General features: G+C 49.9%; 1 protein-coding gene across 1 annotated transcript; it reads left to right on the forward strand.

Annotated features, from left to right (window-relative positions):
- Positions 1 to 743: 743 nt before the first annotated feature.
- On the forward strand, positions 744 to 12,583 carry CILP (cartilage intermediate layer protein). The gene is made up of 9 exons (XM_074156233.1): positions 744 to 798; positions 2,549 to 2,672; positions 3,950 to 4,033; positions 4,962 to 5,015; positions 6,492 to 6,677; positions 7,805 to 8,119; positions 8,228 to 8,336; positions 8,790 to 8,947; positions 9,573 to 12,583. The coding sequence occupies exons 2-9, from the start codon at positions 2,612 to 2,614 to the stop codon at positions 11,912 to 11,914; spliced, it is 3,309 nt and encodes a 1,102-aa protein (XP_074012334.1). The 5' UTR covers positions 744 to 798; positions 2,549 to 2,611; the 3' UTR covers positions 11,915 to 12,583.
- Positions 12,584 to 17,086: the final 4,503 nt, after the last annotated feature.

Genomic DNA, 17,086 nt, shown 5'->3' on the forward strand with positions numbered 1-17,086 from the left:
CTGGAGGGGTTTGAAGCCAGCCTGGGGCAGGAAGGGATCTCTCTTTAGGAGCCTTTACTAGACCTCCCCATGGCTCAAGCGAGATGCAGTCACGTTTATTTGCAAGACATGCCCTGCCTCAGCAGCTCTGCGCTACCCTGGGTGTCCAAAGCACACATCCAGCTCTGTCCCATGTCCTCGCATCCCTGCAGCATCCTCATTTGACCCCTGCCAGAGCCAGCGTGAGGGCAGAAGGGAGCAGGGAGCGCAGGCAGCACGGGGACGGTGCCCAGCCGAGCTGAGCCCCACGCCTGCGAAATATGGGAACCCCACAGGCAGCGCTGGGTGGGCACCGTGTTTGTCCCAGACCGGGCAAGAGCTAAAAAACATCCCCAAAACTCATTGCACTGCGTGCACGTACTCTGTATCTCCACCTGCAACACTCAGCAGCACCTAGTTTGGATCTGGACCCAGGGTGAACCCCTAACAGCGACGGTGCTGTGCTGGGAAGTGCTGCTCACACCGGGACATGGTACCCACACCGTGCCCTGCCCTGCCACCGGTAGCCCTTGCCACGCCATGGCATCACCGCCAGCCCCGGCGGCTGCCGTTTCGCCGAGGGTTTGTGTTTACCATCACCTTGTTAGGGGATTATGCAGCCTGCGGTTTCCTCGCTCGTCCGATCTGTTTTTGCTCGGCGGCCGGTGGCTCGCTGCCATCCCCTAAGCTACACGCCGGGCTATATAAGCGACCTCGCCGCCGCGGCTGCGGGGAGGCTCGCGCGCAGCCCGGCTCGGCGGTGGTGCAGGGGAGGTTTCGGTAAGCTCCAACTCTCTTTCTCTCTCTCTTCTTCCCAACCGGCGGCAAATCCCTTAACCCGCGGCTGACAAGCCCTCTCCTGGCCCCCCGGACCGCAGCTCAGCTGGCGGCTCTGCGGCGAGGGGACGAGACTCTCCTTAATTGGGGTTTTTATAGCTTTTGTAGGTAAGAGCAAAAAAAAAAACCAAAACCCACTCTAAACCAACCCTGCTAAGTTTTTCCCCTTTGTGGCAGCTAGTTGTTATATAATTTTGCTTGTTATTAAGGCAGCGTAACTAAGAGTGACTGTGATTGAGGGTGAGGAGGAAATTCATTGACGGGCAGATGAAGGTGCAGAGGCTGTGGGCTGGAAAACATCGGTGGGGACGTGGTTCCCCGTGTCCCACTTCTCCCTTCCTCATCCCAGCTGACGGGTTTGGGGCAGGGTTACAGGGACGGCGGAGCGGGAAGGTTGCGGGGGGGGGAAGGTGCTTTGCTCACAAGGGGCTGTTTGAGCTCCTGTGGCTCCGTCCCGTGTTGGCTCCCCCAGCCCCTGCCAGAGAGGGGACACGGGCGATGCTGAACCCCCCCCTGCCACCAGGATCCAGCCACTTGAACCCCCCCGCCCCTTTCCCAGCATCGCGTGTCCCAGGCAAAGAGGGACCCATCCAGCGCCGAACAAGCCGCAGCCAGCTCCCAAAATAGCCACCGAGTGGGAAACAGGCTTTCAGCCTGGATTAATTTTTCCTGGTTATTGTCTGGCTGCGAGTTCACGACCCCGCCGTAAGCCCACAAAACACCGCTCATGTGTTGCTTGTTATTTTTGCTTGACTGGGATTTGCTGAGCCATAATCAAAGTATTTCCTAGTCCCACATTCCCTGGTCTCGGAGGGGATGTTTAATACCGCTTACAAATAACGGGGTGTTCTTGCTGCCAGCTGCTCTTTGTCAGCCTCGTTTTATGGGTAAACTGAGGCACTGAGAGGCTGAGGCATTAGTTCATTAATGGTTCATTAATTTTGGTTGCATAAAATAAAGCACCTGGAATTTCGGTTGGAGTCACTCGGGATAACACTAGCTCCATGGGTACCTTCAGAAATTAAGTGAACGACTGCTTGACACCGCAGGGCTACGGGGCTCAAAAAAAATCTTGAAGTGGCTGAGCTGGGGAAGAGCAACACAAAGCCTCAGTCCCTCATCGGTGCGTGCAGAAAAAGGAAAATATTTGGCTTCTTGCTCACATTTGCAGCGAAGGCTTGGCTTGTGCACGGGGTTTTCCACTTCCAGAGGCGCCCCGGAGCCTCTCCCCTCCCCACGCTCCCGGGATGTACTGGGATAAGATGCTTTTGTCGCGCTAAGCCCAGCTTGCAGGCCGAGGGGTGGAGGCATGAAGATGTCCCTGCTCACGTTGGGGACAGAACGGGGTGCTGGGGTGTCCGTGGAGCCGCGTGGGCTGCAAGAGCGTCCCTGCAGAAGTATTTAAGCTGTTCAAAGGCACTATGAGGAGATGTCATTACAAAGCAGGGCTCTGCAGAATAGATTTGGGCTTGGATGTGACGGCGAGAAGCGGAGGGGATGCGAGCGCAGATGTGGAGCCCCTGCTGCTCTCCCCTTGGAGGGTAAGAGGGGGGCTGCCGGGGCTGGGTGGGTGGGTGAGCAGGGGGTGTAAGCGGCCCCACAGCGTGTTTTGGACTGGTTCAGCCTGGGAGAAGCTCCCTGAAGATGGCAGGACCCTGGGTGAGACACAACATGGCTGGGCTTCTCTCCACAGGTCTGGGGAAGGCGTGGGACGGCTGTGGGTACTCCAAGAAGCCCCTGGTCACCTCTGGAGACAATGATGGTCACTGCGAGAGGATGGATCCTCCTTCTCCTTCTGGGAGCCACATCTGTTTTAGGTGAAGGTTAAAACATTTATATTCCCATCACCACGCTGTCCCCTGCCCACAGGCACGCTGGCATGAAGGCATGTCTGTCAGTGGCCGCGGAGCCAGCAGACATGGACTTAACACCAATGCCGGGTCCTGCTCTACGTTAGCACAGCATTTGCCCGGCTAAATGACTTCCAGATGAGGGCTGGAACCCATCCAGCCCCTGGACCATGGGCAAAGCCCATCTGCGAGTCGGCCAGCCTCTAGTTGACCAGGGATGAGCCCCACTGCCCACCTCCCATGCTGGGACCATTCCTGCTTGCCACCCCTGAGACCCTGCAGTGTCCAGCCCACATCCCAGCTCCCATCCCAGCTCCCCTCTGCTCCGAGCTGACGCACCCTGACCAGTGCCTTATCCATTGTCCAAGCACAAAACCATCCCAACCTCTGAGCCGAGCCCTCGGGAAGCAGCAAGGTGTCTCTTCTCCAGGAGAAGCTGCTCAGGAGCAGCAGGGTCTGTCCGCTGCTGGCTCTGGTGGGTCACACATACCAAACCGCTGAGCGATAGCCAACCTTCCCCTCTGCTCCGGTGGGTCTCGCAGAGAAAACATGTTTGCAGGCTCTTTGGATTTGTTTTCCGAGGCTATAGAGGAATTTTGCCCTGAAGCGCTCTGGCCAGACGCCTGGGGATAAGAAGAGGGAGAGTCAATGTGTCGCTGGGCAAGTGCCCAGGAGCCCTGCTGAGCCCCTGGGAACTGGGCACAGGAGAGAGCCGGTGCTGGGCAGCTTCGGGTTTAACCTCCCAGTTTAAACGGGACTGGCCCCGGCATGCACCCCAGGAATCGGCCACAACGACCATCTCTCCCCTTGGGCACGCAGGTGGCCAGCAAGTGCAGAAACCAGCCCATGTCCCATAGCAACAACCAACCTCGTCTACCTCAGGTTCATTTCTCCCCACACAGGGAGAGGCAGGATATATTATACATCTCCAGCTGCAAAAAGATTATTTGATCTGAGCTACTCCAACACAGAAAGCACAAAAGTGTTTTTTCTCGTGTGACAAGGGAAATGGCAAATTTGCATCATACCCGAGACTCAGTGATGCTGTGGGACATCTCCATCACGCCCTCCAACTGGCGTCTCCTGCATGTGACGCACCGCATCCCACAGGAGCTCTAATCGGCAGCTCTAACCAGCCACAACCCAAAGGGAGATCTAAAAAACTGAGCCTCAGGATGCCCAGTCCCTTGAATTTTATTAATTTATTATTAATCTAATTTAATCTCTAATTTATTGATCCTTAGGTCAAAGGCTTCTGCAACCAGCCCTCAGCAGGATCCAGATAGGACAGAAAACCTTCAGCCCGCTGGTAATGCTCAGCTTGGAGAGTAAGTTATTTCCCAGCTTGGGCGGCTTTCCCTCGCCAGGACAAGGGGTGTTTGCATGTGTATTATTTTTTTTTTCAGCCTTAATTTACAACCGAACAATATTATTTGAGTAGATGAGGACATTTGGGCAATGGAATAAATGTTAATCATCCGCGACCTCCTGCAGGGCTTTGGCTATCGCTAACACATGCTGTTGGATCATGGCCTGGAAAAGTGAAGGTCAAGTGCGTGACCACAGCCCTGACTCCCGCGGGAGTGGCAAGGAGAGCCCAGGGATGGGCAAGCACAAGCTCCGACCTGCCTTTCCCCTGCCCAGCCCGTCCCCACACCCGGGCCAGTTTGCGACACCATTGCTTTAGAATAGAAACCCGTGGGGCATTAATTACCCACTGAGCCTGCTCCGCTCGTTAATCCCCAGGAGATATCCCGACCTCTCAAGCTTTACCGCCCAGAGCTCGGGATTTAAATTCCAGCGGGCACTGAAAGGGCTGGAGGTGCTGATGCCATAGCTGAGGGATTAGGGGACTTTCCCAGCCTTCCGTCTCTCAGCCGTCGGGGAGAATCAAAGCACCAAAAACATGGACACTCAGAGAAAGGTCCCCTCCACCTGCTGAGAGGTATTTTTAGGAAAACTACCAGGAAAATTGTTTTCCCCTCGAAGTGGATGGCACAAGGTAGTGATGCTGAGGCTGACTCCGGCTTCTTTAGGGAGAAATGAAGCAAAATCTTGAATTTTTGAGCAACGCAATTGGAAACTAAAGCATCTGCCCTTGGCAGCAGTGAGCTGTAAACTCATTTTTTGCCTCCAGGGGAGGTTGTGCCAGACCTGGTGGGGTTGAGCAGCCAGGCTCGGTGCAGGAGGGACCAGTTCTCGGCTAGGGAAAAGGCAAGCCCTGCCCGAATCACCCCACGTGTCCTCTGCCCGCAGGTACAAGGAGCAACTCTCGCAGGGGAGACCCGACCTTCGCCTACGCCAGACGCAGTATGTGCCACGGGGTAGCCCTGTCCCTCCCCACGTCCCTGCCAGTCCTCGAGCCCCTCGGCTTCTCCCCCATCCTCTGCTTTCTGCTTTTTCTACTCTTGAAGTGCTACTCAGAGCCATATCATGCCATTTTCCTCCCCAGGACTGTCCCCTGTCTTTTCTTATCATCACCAGCCCTGCAGATTAAAGCAGCCCATCCCAAACGAGCTTAGGATCTTACTGAGATCCCACTTTAATCTGTTGCACATTAAATTTTTGCTTGGGGCAAGTACAGACGGGCATTTATCCGTGTGCTGCCTGGGAAGGGACCACGTCCTCAAGCCCACCTCCTCCTGCATCCCCCAAATTGCTAAATAAAGCATGGATGCACCCCTTGGGATGCTGAACTGGAGACGCCGTCGTGCCAACAGATTAAAAACTTGCCCATCTAAGCCGACTGCTCGCTCCAAACCAGACATGACGCTCCTGTGGCTGCTCTCATTTAAATGGTCTTTTCCAGCCACCTGCTTCTGTAAGCCAGGGTTTGGTTTTGACCATCACCATGCAGATAGCCCAGCCACGTGCCTATCTGCCTTTCTAGGAAATAACCCGACCCGGTTTATTACAAATCGGGTGGCAGAGAAAGTGTGGGAGATGACACGGCATACGTTTCCAAGAGACCTCATTTTTAGAAACTTTAGTCACAAGCGCATCCTCGTAAACATTATTAGAACATTGTCATTGAAAAATAAACCCAAACCACAGACTTGGAGTGGATTTCATCCATTCAAAGCAGCTTAAATTAATACCATCTAGTAGCCGGTTAAAGAAATTCCTATAAAAATCTAACCGCATATTAAACTCTCAATAAACCCTCTTTGTATTTTACAAATCAGCTGGCCCCTAACGTGCTCAGCCTGCTCGGAGGCATCTTAGGCTTCTGTTTGCACACAGTAAAACTGGTGCTCCCAATAGGACACACGCGTCCCCTATAGAGAACATATGTTGGAGTACGGTTAAAGACATTCAACATGATCATACCACAATTTTACCCTCTTTTTCTTTTTTTTTTTTGGTTGGTTTTGTTTTGATTTTTTTTTTAATGTAACCACATTTGAAATGCAGGCGAGCTCTGCCCGCCCCTCAGACAGCACTTAAATGACAATGTGTGTTTAATTTCCTTTAAGCCAAATTTATTCAACACTTAAGCATGAGCTGCATGCACTTTGCTCCCCTCGCGTTTATCTTAATCATCTTGAATTCGGTAGCCTGCACGGAATTAAGCCAGAAGCACTCGGGCGCCTTTTTGTGCTTTATTTCCCAGCTCCCTGAACACGCTTTGAGTCTGTTTAATCCACGTGGTGTGTAATATCCAAATGCATAGTCTGAGCTATAGAGATGCTGCTATATAGAAGCTGCTAAGAAACTAACTGCCTGTTTTCGGGCGATTTTCCATGTCACGCGCGTCTCAGTAACACACCGCTGATGTTATTCAAGGTCCACTGATGCAAGATTCAAAAAGGTTTTTGTCTCCGTGGTCGAAATGGAGCGAATGCTCAGGAAAGTGTGGCCAAACCGGGGTGCAGAAGCGTACCAGATCCTGCCTAGCCGAGCGCCTCTGGGGCGTGCACTGTAACGAAGCCACTGAGGAAGGGCGGCTCTGCATTGGACATGTTTGCTCAGGTGCTCCTCTAACCTCACTTATGGGCGGGGGACGAGGTCCTGATCTCACCACCGCGTAGGCGTTGTACTCCCTTCTTCGCTGCCGTTTCGATCTCCCTTGCCAAGATTTCGCGATGCCGGTGCCTTCCTGAGCAGGGCTGGAGAGTACATGGGGAGTTGATAGCCAAATAGAGAGATTAGGGAGGGATCTAGGTATGGGGAATCATCATGAACCCATAAAGATCCTGGGGATATAGGAAAAATCTCATTAATCTTGTTCTAACAGCAGCTCTCACAGTGGAGTCAGCAATTGCAGGCGTTTGACTCCATGCAATCAGCCCCAGGAAGGAGAAGAGTTGGGAATATTGAATTGCCACAGCCCCTGCTGAAGAGGCTTGTAATTAATTACATTATTCTTGTAATCTCCTTTTTGAATGAGTCACTGAAAATAGTCCATGTTTTCTCCAGGGAAGTTGTTTCAGGTTTTCCTTGAGTTCTTCAATTTATTTCTAGCTATTTAAAAAACTGTCAGGTAGCTGCTGTACAGGGATGTGATTGTAAAAGGAATGACCTGAGCCCTTGCCTTGGGAAGAGACAGGTTATTATTTAGGATTAATCACTGTAAGTAATGAAAAAATTTCGGAATCATCGTTTGGGAGACCATTCGTTAAGCCCACCGGGTAGTGCTCGTTTGGCAATTAACCTATGTCCTGCCCAAGCCAGGATAGCATCGAATGAGGGGAGACAGCTTTTAAGACCAAAATCATGACATTTGGGCATGAGTTGGTACCAGAAACCTACAAAGTTTAAGGCACTTGGATTTGTAATTTTTCCAGGGTTGAGTTAAAAGCCCACATGCTGATCTGGATTCAAGTTTCCCCGAAATTCATCCCTTTGGGGAAGGTAAACAACGGCTGTAATTATATCCACGTGGCTGCTTTCTACTAACTGTCAGGTTCAAAATGACATTGTCCCAGTGTTTCTAATGCACAGCTGTTGATAATCAGCAAAAAATATGGTTTTGGATACAATATATTCCTTATGCAGTATCTGCCTTATTGCCTCTAAATCAAAAGCAGACGCGAGGCCGTGCCGGGGGCGTTACGGGGACTCGGGGCTGCTTTCTGACCCACGTACCTCTCCTCCAGCCTGCAACATCACCTGCCCCATGGGCCGCATCAACGCCGACTGCGACGCCTGCATGTGCGAGGATGCCACCCTGCATGGGAAGGTCTCTCTCGAGGACGGGTCACCCGCTGCCGATGCCCGGGTCTACCTGCAAGCTGAGAAACTCAAGCTGTTGACGACGGCCGATCACAGGGGCATGTTTAGGATCCCGGGGGTTTGCCCCGATGGCAAAAACACCCTTAAAATAAAGAAAGCCAAATACGCAACTGCTACTGTCACCGTGCCGCAGAGCAACAGAAGAAACCTGGCGATCCAAGTGCAGCTGCAACGATCAGGTAGCCCCAAAGACGGGGGTAAAGCAGGAGGCTTTCCGCCTTAACCAGAAATAAACCCTGCTTTTAGGAGGGGAAGAATAATGAGATGGCCTTTTCCTCTTTCCGCAGGCAAACCCTACATTTTCAGGAGCCCCGAGGACAAAGCCAGGAGAGTGGGACAGAGCGTGTCACTCTGCTGCGATGCCCTTGGGAGCCCGGCCCCCGACCGCTATCTCTGGTAAGGAACTCGAGTTTGATCGGTCCTACTTGTCCCACGGGTTCAATTTTTGTCTCCTTACCATCTCCATAAAGGTGGGGGTTTTTTTTAGCTATAAAACAGCTAAATAGGCCAAGAACTGCTTGCTGCAAATGATGGTTTCCTCGAGATGCTCAGAGCTGGCGCTTCTCACAGGTGTGGTAACGTCATCTGCTGAGGGACTCACTGGAAAAACATACAAATAAGAGTTTGAAAAATCTCAGCAGGCGCGACTGGCAGCTCTGCCTGCCTGCCAGCTGCCCGGCAGCATCTCAGCGCTGCCAGGGCAACTTTTAGGTGACGCCACGTAGTAGTCAGACTACAAACGGGGAAACTGAGGCAAGAGGTCTGGAAAAATCCACACGGCAGGATGTGGGATTAGGCCATCGCTCTGGTCGGTCTCCGTCCCCTTAACCGCCTGCCTGTTCCTGGCAGGTACCACAACGGCTCACTGCTGGACCCCTCCTTATACAAATATAAAAACAACCTGGTTCTGAAGAACTTGAAGAGAGACCAGTCAGGAGAGTATTTCTGCAAGGCCAGCAGCGCCGGGGGGTCAGCAAAGTCCCAATCTGCCAAACTCGCTGTAATAGGTAAGAGAAAACGCGTGTGATGCTCTCCAAGCAGCTGTGGAGGCGGCGGGGTGCAGAAACCAGAAACTGTGGTATGTGGGGGGAAGAGAAGTCACAGGAAAAATATTGGGGGGGTTATTTCACGTATCCGTTAGCACATAAGCTTGCGTGAGCTGGTTATGAACCAGCTGCTCTCTACGAACTGCAGCTCTGGATTGCAGGTGACCCGCCAAACTCAATCTGCTGGTTTCAGCAGATTTCTCACTGTACTTGCTGCCTGACGTGTGAATGTTTCTGTGTTTTGGGGTTCGTTTTTAAATGCTGGGACATGTATTAGTCTGTCCATAGCAAAAAAAAAGCCAGGCAGCTGCAGAACATCTAGCTGAGGGTGGGTTAGATGGCAGCGGTGGGTAAGCAGGAGATGGGATGCTCTTAATCGGGTACCTTAAGTTAAAGCTTGAGCACCTGCTTCATCAAAACAGAGACCAGATGAACTCAGCTAACCAAAATCCTCCAAAACATCTGTTCTGTGGCTGCGAAAACCTCACTGTTATTGGAAGCAATGCTCAGCTCTGAGGGTTTCAGACCACATAGCGATGACTGTATAATTATTTCATGCTGCTCATTAAGAAATCCTATTCAACAGGAAGACAAGAGGCAGCCTGCAACCCCCAACCCCAAAGCCACCTCATCCGACTTCCACACGACTGCTTCCAAAAAGAAACCAACTCCTTCTACTACAACGTGGGCAAGTGCCCCTCGAAGACCTGTGCTGGGAAGTTGGATAAAGGACTCCGGTGTAAGGACAACGTTTCCTACTGCTGCGGGGTGTCCAAGACGGAAACCAGAGACATCTCCTGCAACGGGTACACGCTCCCCACTAAAGTCGTCGTAGAATGTGGCTGCAAAAAGTGCACCGAGACCAAAATAACGGTTCGAGGCAGAGCCACGGCAGCAGATAACGGTGAGCCACTGCGGTTTGGCCACATCTACATGGGGAACAAGAGAGTGAGCATGACCGGCTACAAAGGAACCTTCTCCATCCACGTCCCAGCAGACACAGAGAGACTGGTTCTAACTTTCGTTGATCGGCTGCAGAAGTTTGTGAACACAACGAAAGTTCTGCCCTTCAAGGAAAACGGAGGTGCTGTGTTTCATGAGATCAAGCTGCTAAGAAAGAAAGCCCCTGTTACACTGGAATCCACCGAAACCAATGTGATTTCTTTGGGAGAAATGGAAGAAGATGATCCAATTGCTGAATTAGAAATTCCTCCAGATGCATTTTATAGGAAAAATGGAGAAGCCTACAGAGGCAAAGTGAAAGCCAGCGTGACATTTCTGGACCCAAGAAACATCTCAACAGCTCCAGTGACACAAAGTGACCTGAACTTTGTAGATGAGGAGGGAGACGTATTCCCGCTCCGTACGTACGGCATGTTTTCCGTGGACTTCACTAACGAACAGGGCACCGAGTCTCTTAATGCAGAAGAGGTGAAGGTTCATTTGGATGCTGCTCAGGTCAAGATGCCAGAGCACCTGCAAGAGATGAAGCTTTGGTCCCTGAACCCGGAGACAGGATTATGGGAGGAAGAAGGGGACTTCAACCTTGAGAAAAGCAGACGGCGCAAAAGGGAGGAGAGAACTTTTTTGGTTGGGAACATGGAGATCAAAGAAAGACGTCTTTTTAACCTGGACGTCCCAGAGAGCAGACGGTGCTACATCAAAGTCCGAGCCTACAGGAGCGAGAGATTTCTGCAAAGTGAGCAGATCCAAGGGGTTGTGATTTCTGTTATAAACACAGAGCCAGAACCGGGGTTCTCCTCCAACCCCAGAGCATGGGGCCGTTTCGACAGCGTGGTCACTGGTCCCAATGGCGCCTGTGTGCCCGCCTTCTGCGATGAGCAAAACCCCAGGGCCTATGCAGCTTATATCTTGGCAAGCATGGGAGGCGAAGAGCTCGAAGCTGTGTCCTCTGCTCCCAAACTCAACCCAAATGCTATTGGGGTCCCACAGCCGTATCTCAACAAGCTCAACTACAGAAGAACAGACCACGAGGACTCCAACACTAAGAAAACGGCATTCAGCATTAACATGGCCAAGCCAAGCCCTAATTCCCCAGAAGAGAACAACGGCCCTATTTATGCCTATGAAAACCTAAGAGAATGCGAGGAAGCTCCACACAGCGCTGCTCACTTCAGGTTTTACAGGATAGAGGGAGACCGGTACGACTACAACACTGTTCCCTTCAGTGAAGATGACCTCATGAGCTGGACTGACGACTACCTGGCATGGTGGCCCAAGCCCATGGAATTTAGGGCCTGCTACATTAAAGTAAAAATAAACGGACCCCAAGAGGTGAACATAAGATCTCGTAACATGGGTGGGACGCACCCACGCACCATTGGCAAGCTCTATGGTATCAGGGACGTCCGTAGCGTTCGTGACCCTGAGCAGCCGGACGTGTCGGCCGCCTGCCTGGAGTTCAAGTGCAGTGGCATGCTCTTCGACCAAGACCGTGTGGACCGCACACTCGTCAAAGTGGTCCCGCAAGGCAGCTGCCGCCGAGAGAGCGTCAACGGCATGCTCCACGAGTACCTGGTGAACCACCTCCCCATGGCTACCAACAACGATTCCAGCGAGTACACAATGCTGGCTCCTCTCGACCCACTGGGGCACAACTACGGCATCTACACCGTCACTGACCAAGACCCCAGGATCGCTAAGGAAATCGCCCTGGGCAGGTGTTTTGACGGCACCTCAGATGGCACCTCCCGAACCATGAAGAGCAACATCGGCGTTGGATTGACTTTCACCTGTTCGGAGAGGAGCGCGGCAGAGCAAAGCATCTTCCAGTCTCAGAGGAACTCGGGCCAGCAGTCCATACTGGTTCTGCCTGGGGAGAGCCCAGCATACCAAAGGCAGCCGTCAAGCCGCCAAACCCCCCAAAGAAGGATCCCGATGACAGGTCAACGTTCTCGCACATACTAGAGCTGTATAAAAGCCTCGGTAAAGTTGCTCGCACTTGATTAAATATAATTTGAAAGTAACACCTACCTGCTAATAACCTAATTCAAAGCTGGTAGGTGTCATTATTTTTGAGACATAAGTAAGGTGCACTTTTCCCCCCCCACCAGAAAGGAAAGACATAAGGCAAAAATTGGGGGCCAGTAGCGGTAGTGGGTTTGTGTCTTATTAAATGCATCCATAAAAAAATCTTCTTTCTGCCTGACATTAAACAGCTTCACACGATAGCCTAAAGGGAAGACTAAACACATAATTCAGTTAAGTCATGTACATAAAACATTCTTCTGTTCTGCATCTGCAGACTTTGCCAGCCCAAGTACCTGTACAGTAGTTGGTAACACGAAAAAGAATAAACCGATTCCCTCATACTGAATTCAGCTGCAAGGTTTTGTACTTGAAATGTAAGTATTTTATTTATTTCTAGCTTGTTTTAGAATGACTGTATTCAAGCTAAACTACCGGCAGCTGCATTTCTAAGAACTCACATGCTCGATAGCACAGAGAAGCCATGTGGATTTGTAGCCTCCACATGGATAAAACTACAGTTTTCTCTTGCTCCTTGCATTATCTGACAAGAAAAATCCATGCTCTATGATAGGGTAGGTTAATAAAAAAAGCCATTTTGTAACTTTGACAATGCCGTGTTGCTTTTGTGTTTGACAAACCCAAGTAAACCACGTGTGGAAGTGACTAACGAATAACTTGCGAAATTTCACCTTTCTGTTCACAAACAGGTCACGGCTTTATCAATGAGAGACCAACCCTGGGCATGGGTCAGGGTTTTGGTGGGTGGCTGGTGCTCCCCCAGGTCCAGGACTTGGCCACAGAAGGGGTCAGGCAGACAGTGATCCATCTCTGAGTGACCTATTAAAGTTGCCCTATCAATCCCCCCATCGCTTCTAGAGGGGAACTGAGGAACTCACCAGCACAGAAGACATCCTGTGTTTACACCCAAACACTGGCAATAAATTTTTGGGGTGCAGGCAAGCCAGCAAGCCTCCAACACCAAAATTTCCACCGAGAGAGGTCACGGAAAGGTGGGCAGTGCTACTGGATGAAAACTGAAACTCAAACACATGCTTAAGCGTGGACTTCCCTCTCCTACCTGATCCCCTCCTATGGGTACAAAGCCAGTTCTAGGTGTATGCTGTTTTACCTACAGCCCACCAAGGGCATGGGGAATCTTTCAATAGCACTTAACAAGCTTCAGAACAGGTTCTCAGGTCTGACACGGGGCATCCCAGGCATTAAATACAGAATCGAGTGCCTCTGCAGCCTGAATTCTGCTGAAAAACGTAAAAAACACACGTTAATAATCCATGTTTTTATGCAAATTGACAGTTATCAAAGAGAAGCAGAAAAGGAAGAGCTGTGGAATACTCTGGCACGTCCTCTTCATACCAATGAATTTAGACGCTGTGTGCTTTCTTTTGTGTCTAGTCTGCTGCAAGGGCTTGGCGCGGGCTGGGGCCAAGGCAGCCAGTGGGGAGCATTAGCTCGGACCTTCCCACAGAGCTCTTGGCTTGCACCGCAGGCTCGCGGAGAAATGTCTCTTCCCTCCGCTCCCCTCCTCCTCTGCGGCCAGCCAGCCAAATCCCCGACTTAGTTTCATCACTCCGAGGGTGAAGTAACACAAATGACTTCTACAGACCAACCCAGGAGATACATGGATGAAGGCAGGCTCGGGATCTTGTCCCTGTGCTGCCAGAGCCAAACACAGCAGAGTACAGGGCTCTTCCTTTTGGGAAGAAATGTCTGTTTAACAGGAATTAAACAGTCACAGCCCTACAGCCTGAAAGAGCAAGAAGCTCTCCAAGTTTCCCCAAACTGTCCCCCACTGCAGCTTAACTCCGAGTTGGAGGAACAAACTAATCTCCACAATCAGCAAGCCCCTGAGCTCTCGGAGGAGGCTGCTGGCAAAGCCCATTGGATACAGAGGAGGACAGAGAGGTTTCAAACATGGGTGCTTAAGCACCATCGACAGAAAACAACCTCGGCCCAATAACCACCACTCAGAGCTGACACTTGGTCATTGCTGATGAGCCACCATGCCAAATGCATTAAGAAAGTTTATAATAGGAGAAAAGCTACAGCAGGTCCTGGCATCCACCACTCAACACGAGTTTTATGCTATAGCTCAAGGTCAGGTCTGACTTCTCCAGCTTGCATTTACGGTCAGTGTACAGCAATGTCCTTTCTGCAACCTGAAACCTCTCCCGCGCTCCCATATATCAAAGGAGAGCATCGGCTGGAGGAATGCAGGAACGCTGGGACTCAGCTCCTCCCTCGGCCTTGGCCTTTGGACCACCAACCACGAGAAACAGGCTGAAGCGGGAGACCTGGCTCCTAAACGTCAGCAGGTTTGGGGCTAATGGCAAAGCATCTTCCATTAAGGTCACTTAGTTTCCAACCCTCAGATAAATCTGGCGACCTATCCCTCCTGCTGTTTTTTAAAAAAGGGAAAATATTGCTTCCCAGAAGCTCTCAGGCCGCCAGCAGTTAGGATAAACAAAAGAAGAGATATTCCTGTCTAGTCTCAACCTTCAAATTATTCAGGGATTTTGCAATCAACTTTTTAAAAAGACTCAAGTACTCCTGTGATTAGTCACTTCGACTTTTTGTTTATTTGTAATTTATGCAGCAGAAAACAGGAATAAAGAGGTTTCCTAGGAAGCAGGGGGAGTAGCAAGGTTTCAGATCATGAAACAGATGCATCTAACTGCGAGTCACCAGCATCCTAGGAAATATCACTCCCTCTAACATTTATTTGAAATCCAAGATGAAATCATCCCTGTCCAACACCAGAGCCCTTCTGGTGCCCAAATGTTTCGCAGTTCTACCAGTAAATTTGGCTTCAGTGATCTTAAACTGAGCCGTAGCGGATGCTGGGTCTATGAACACCTCTGCTACTTTTCCTCTCTCGTCCGAGAGGAGGACGGCTGTTTTATTTTGCTAGTATCGCTTTCCAATTGCTAGGGTGGCTGTTCTTGACCTCAGCAGTGGTACTGGGGATTGAATCACCACCTCTCTATGTTCCAGAGTCAACCCTGACACGCTGTTCCACACCTCATCAGTGAATGCCCCATTTTTGTTTTGTCTGCTCTGCAAAAATAATCAGATTTTCATTACCCTCCGAGTTAAATCGCTACAGAGCTAGGTGAAAGCAAAGTTTCCAAAGAGACATTTTGGCTAACAGCTGCCTGGGGAACACCAGTTCCCTTTAAAGCTTCTCTACCATGTCAAAAATAGCACGCCAAAGATTTCCTCCGTAAAAAAAAACAATACGTTATTTACCCTCTTTTCCTCCATAGAACAGCTGGGGTGAAGTTGTGCCTATTCAGTGCTAGGACATGAACTATTAAGGAACAAAAAACTGTATAATCTTCGATAACCTCTTGCATAGAAAGCAATTCTGAGAAGCCTGAAAGCAAACTCTGCACGGATCAAAAGATTAAGTTACAAGCGTAGGTATCCTGCCTGCAATATGGTTTAGACATTATTTGGTATTAAACAACTAACCGAAGACATTCTGTACCAGATTTTCACCATCTTCTGTCCAGCTGACCTCGGTTTTCCCCTAAAAAAGGTGCAGCGAGCACCATCTACAGGGTTTCCGAGCACACACCACCTCCAACTCCACCCAAGGACGCAGGGAACCTCTTCGCTGTTGCTTTATGCTTCAGTTAGGTCTGAAATCACCACCTGCCAGCAAAGACTAACAGCAACAGAACCCACACGAGGCACAACCTAAAACTGTCAGCAAGAGGCGTACAAATTGCCCCACAGGTTCTCTCCGATGCAAACATCTAACGCGGACACCGCTGGCTGAAAGCTGATATTCCAACCAGAAATAACATCGCTTCACTCCATGTCATTTTAGAGATGCAAAGGAATATAGTTCTCCTTTGCCATCAACATTATGATGCCAGAGCAGATCCCAAAAAACAAAGGAGTTAAAGAACTTTCAAGGAATTTTCCTCAACAATCATTGATTTAAGAGTTTGGTCACCTGAAAACTTTTAACCCTCAACTGCCTGAACTTTTGACACTATTGTTTCTGTGGGAGTCACATCTCACCCTTCGTTTTGCTCAGGAACCACAATTCATTTTCCACTGCCTGGGGACCCGGTACCTCAGAAATGCTGAGTGCACCCATGCTAAGAGATAATTAAAATACTTTACTTCTCCTAAGTCCAAAACTCTTTACAGTTTGTGCTTAAAATCATCTATAAATTGGGGCAGTTGTTTTCTTGGGTGTTTTTTTTCTTTTTTGTATACTCATTTCTCTACTAATTCAGCTTCCGATACAATCCATGCCTGAGGCCAGTCTCCTACCACACAGCTGATTAGTGTCAAAAAACCTCACCTTCTATGGAGAAGACGCTTCAGATAAAAAGTTCTTACCCTCAGCAAACACTGAATATTTGGATTCTAACGACGCCTATGACTGTTCATTAAAAATAACCGATTCCCAGAAGCTCCAGCTGGGAAAACCACAAGGCAAGCAGCCGCACAATGGAGACCGGTGATATAACAAACCCCAGAAATCCCCCAAACCCACCCACCACCCCTTCTCTTGGCATAAGGGAATAACCGACCTTTCATAGACCGGACAGAGTAAAAGCAAAGAGACTTCACAACCTTTACTTGCAAGTAGTAGGTAAGAGGGATCAAAGCACTAAAATGCATCATTTCCTTAGGAACAAACTTGCCGGGTTTATAATTTCTGCAGCACAAACTGCACCCTTGAGGCTGCGGTCAAAGACAAGAGGAATTTTCCACGGGAGTCTGACTTCCACCTTGTTGTTTTTTCCAGCTTTTGACTCTGATTCACAGGTTTGGATTTCTTGGAGAACCATGTGTTCTGGAAAAGCCGTCAAGAGGCAGATTAATTGTTAGACCAACGGCAATTAAAGAAATGTACTGCAGCATCTGCTTTAACAGATGCTTCTTCAGAAACATTTTAATCCATATTATATAACACATTTTTCTAGATATCTTTTTTTTTTTTTGCTTTCTTCCATTGAGTGAGTCACACTCAAGCACACCAACCAAGCTCCTGCCACCTTGATACAAGTCCCATGAATTCAACACCTGACTTGAGCTTTAAGTTCCACTGATGCATTGAAAAGTCCA

Source organism: Numenius arquata, chromosome 11 (genome assembly GCF_964106895.1).
Source record: "Numenius arquata chromosome 11, bNumArq3.hap1.1, whole genome shotgun sequence".
In the NCBI taxonomy this organism is placed as follows: Eukaryota; Metazoa; Chordata; class Aves; order Charadriiformes; family Scolopacidae; genus Numenius; species Numenius arquata.

Bases quoted from the DNA above. Each gene is read 5' to 3' on its own strand.
- CILP (XM_074156233.1), top strand. From the start codon at position 2,612: ATGATGGTCACTGCGAGAGGATGGATCCTCCTTCTCCTTCTGGGAGCC. The intron at 8,120-8,227 runs GTAGCCCCAAAG...CTCTTTCCGCAG, and splicing joins AGTGCAGCTGCAACGATCAG to GCAAACCCTACATTTTCAGG. The intron at 8,337-8,789 runs GTAAGGAACTCG...TGTTCCTGGCAG, and splicing joins GCCCCCGACCGCTATCTCTG to GTACCACAACGGCTCACTGC.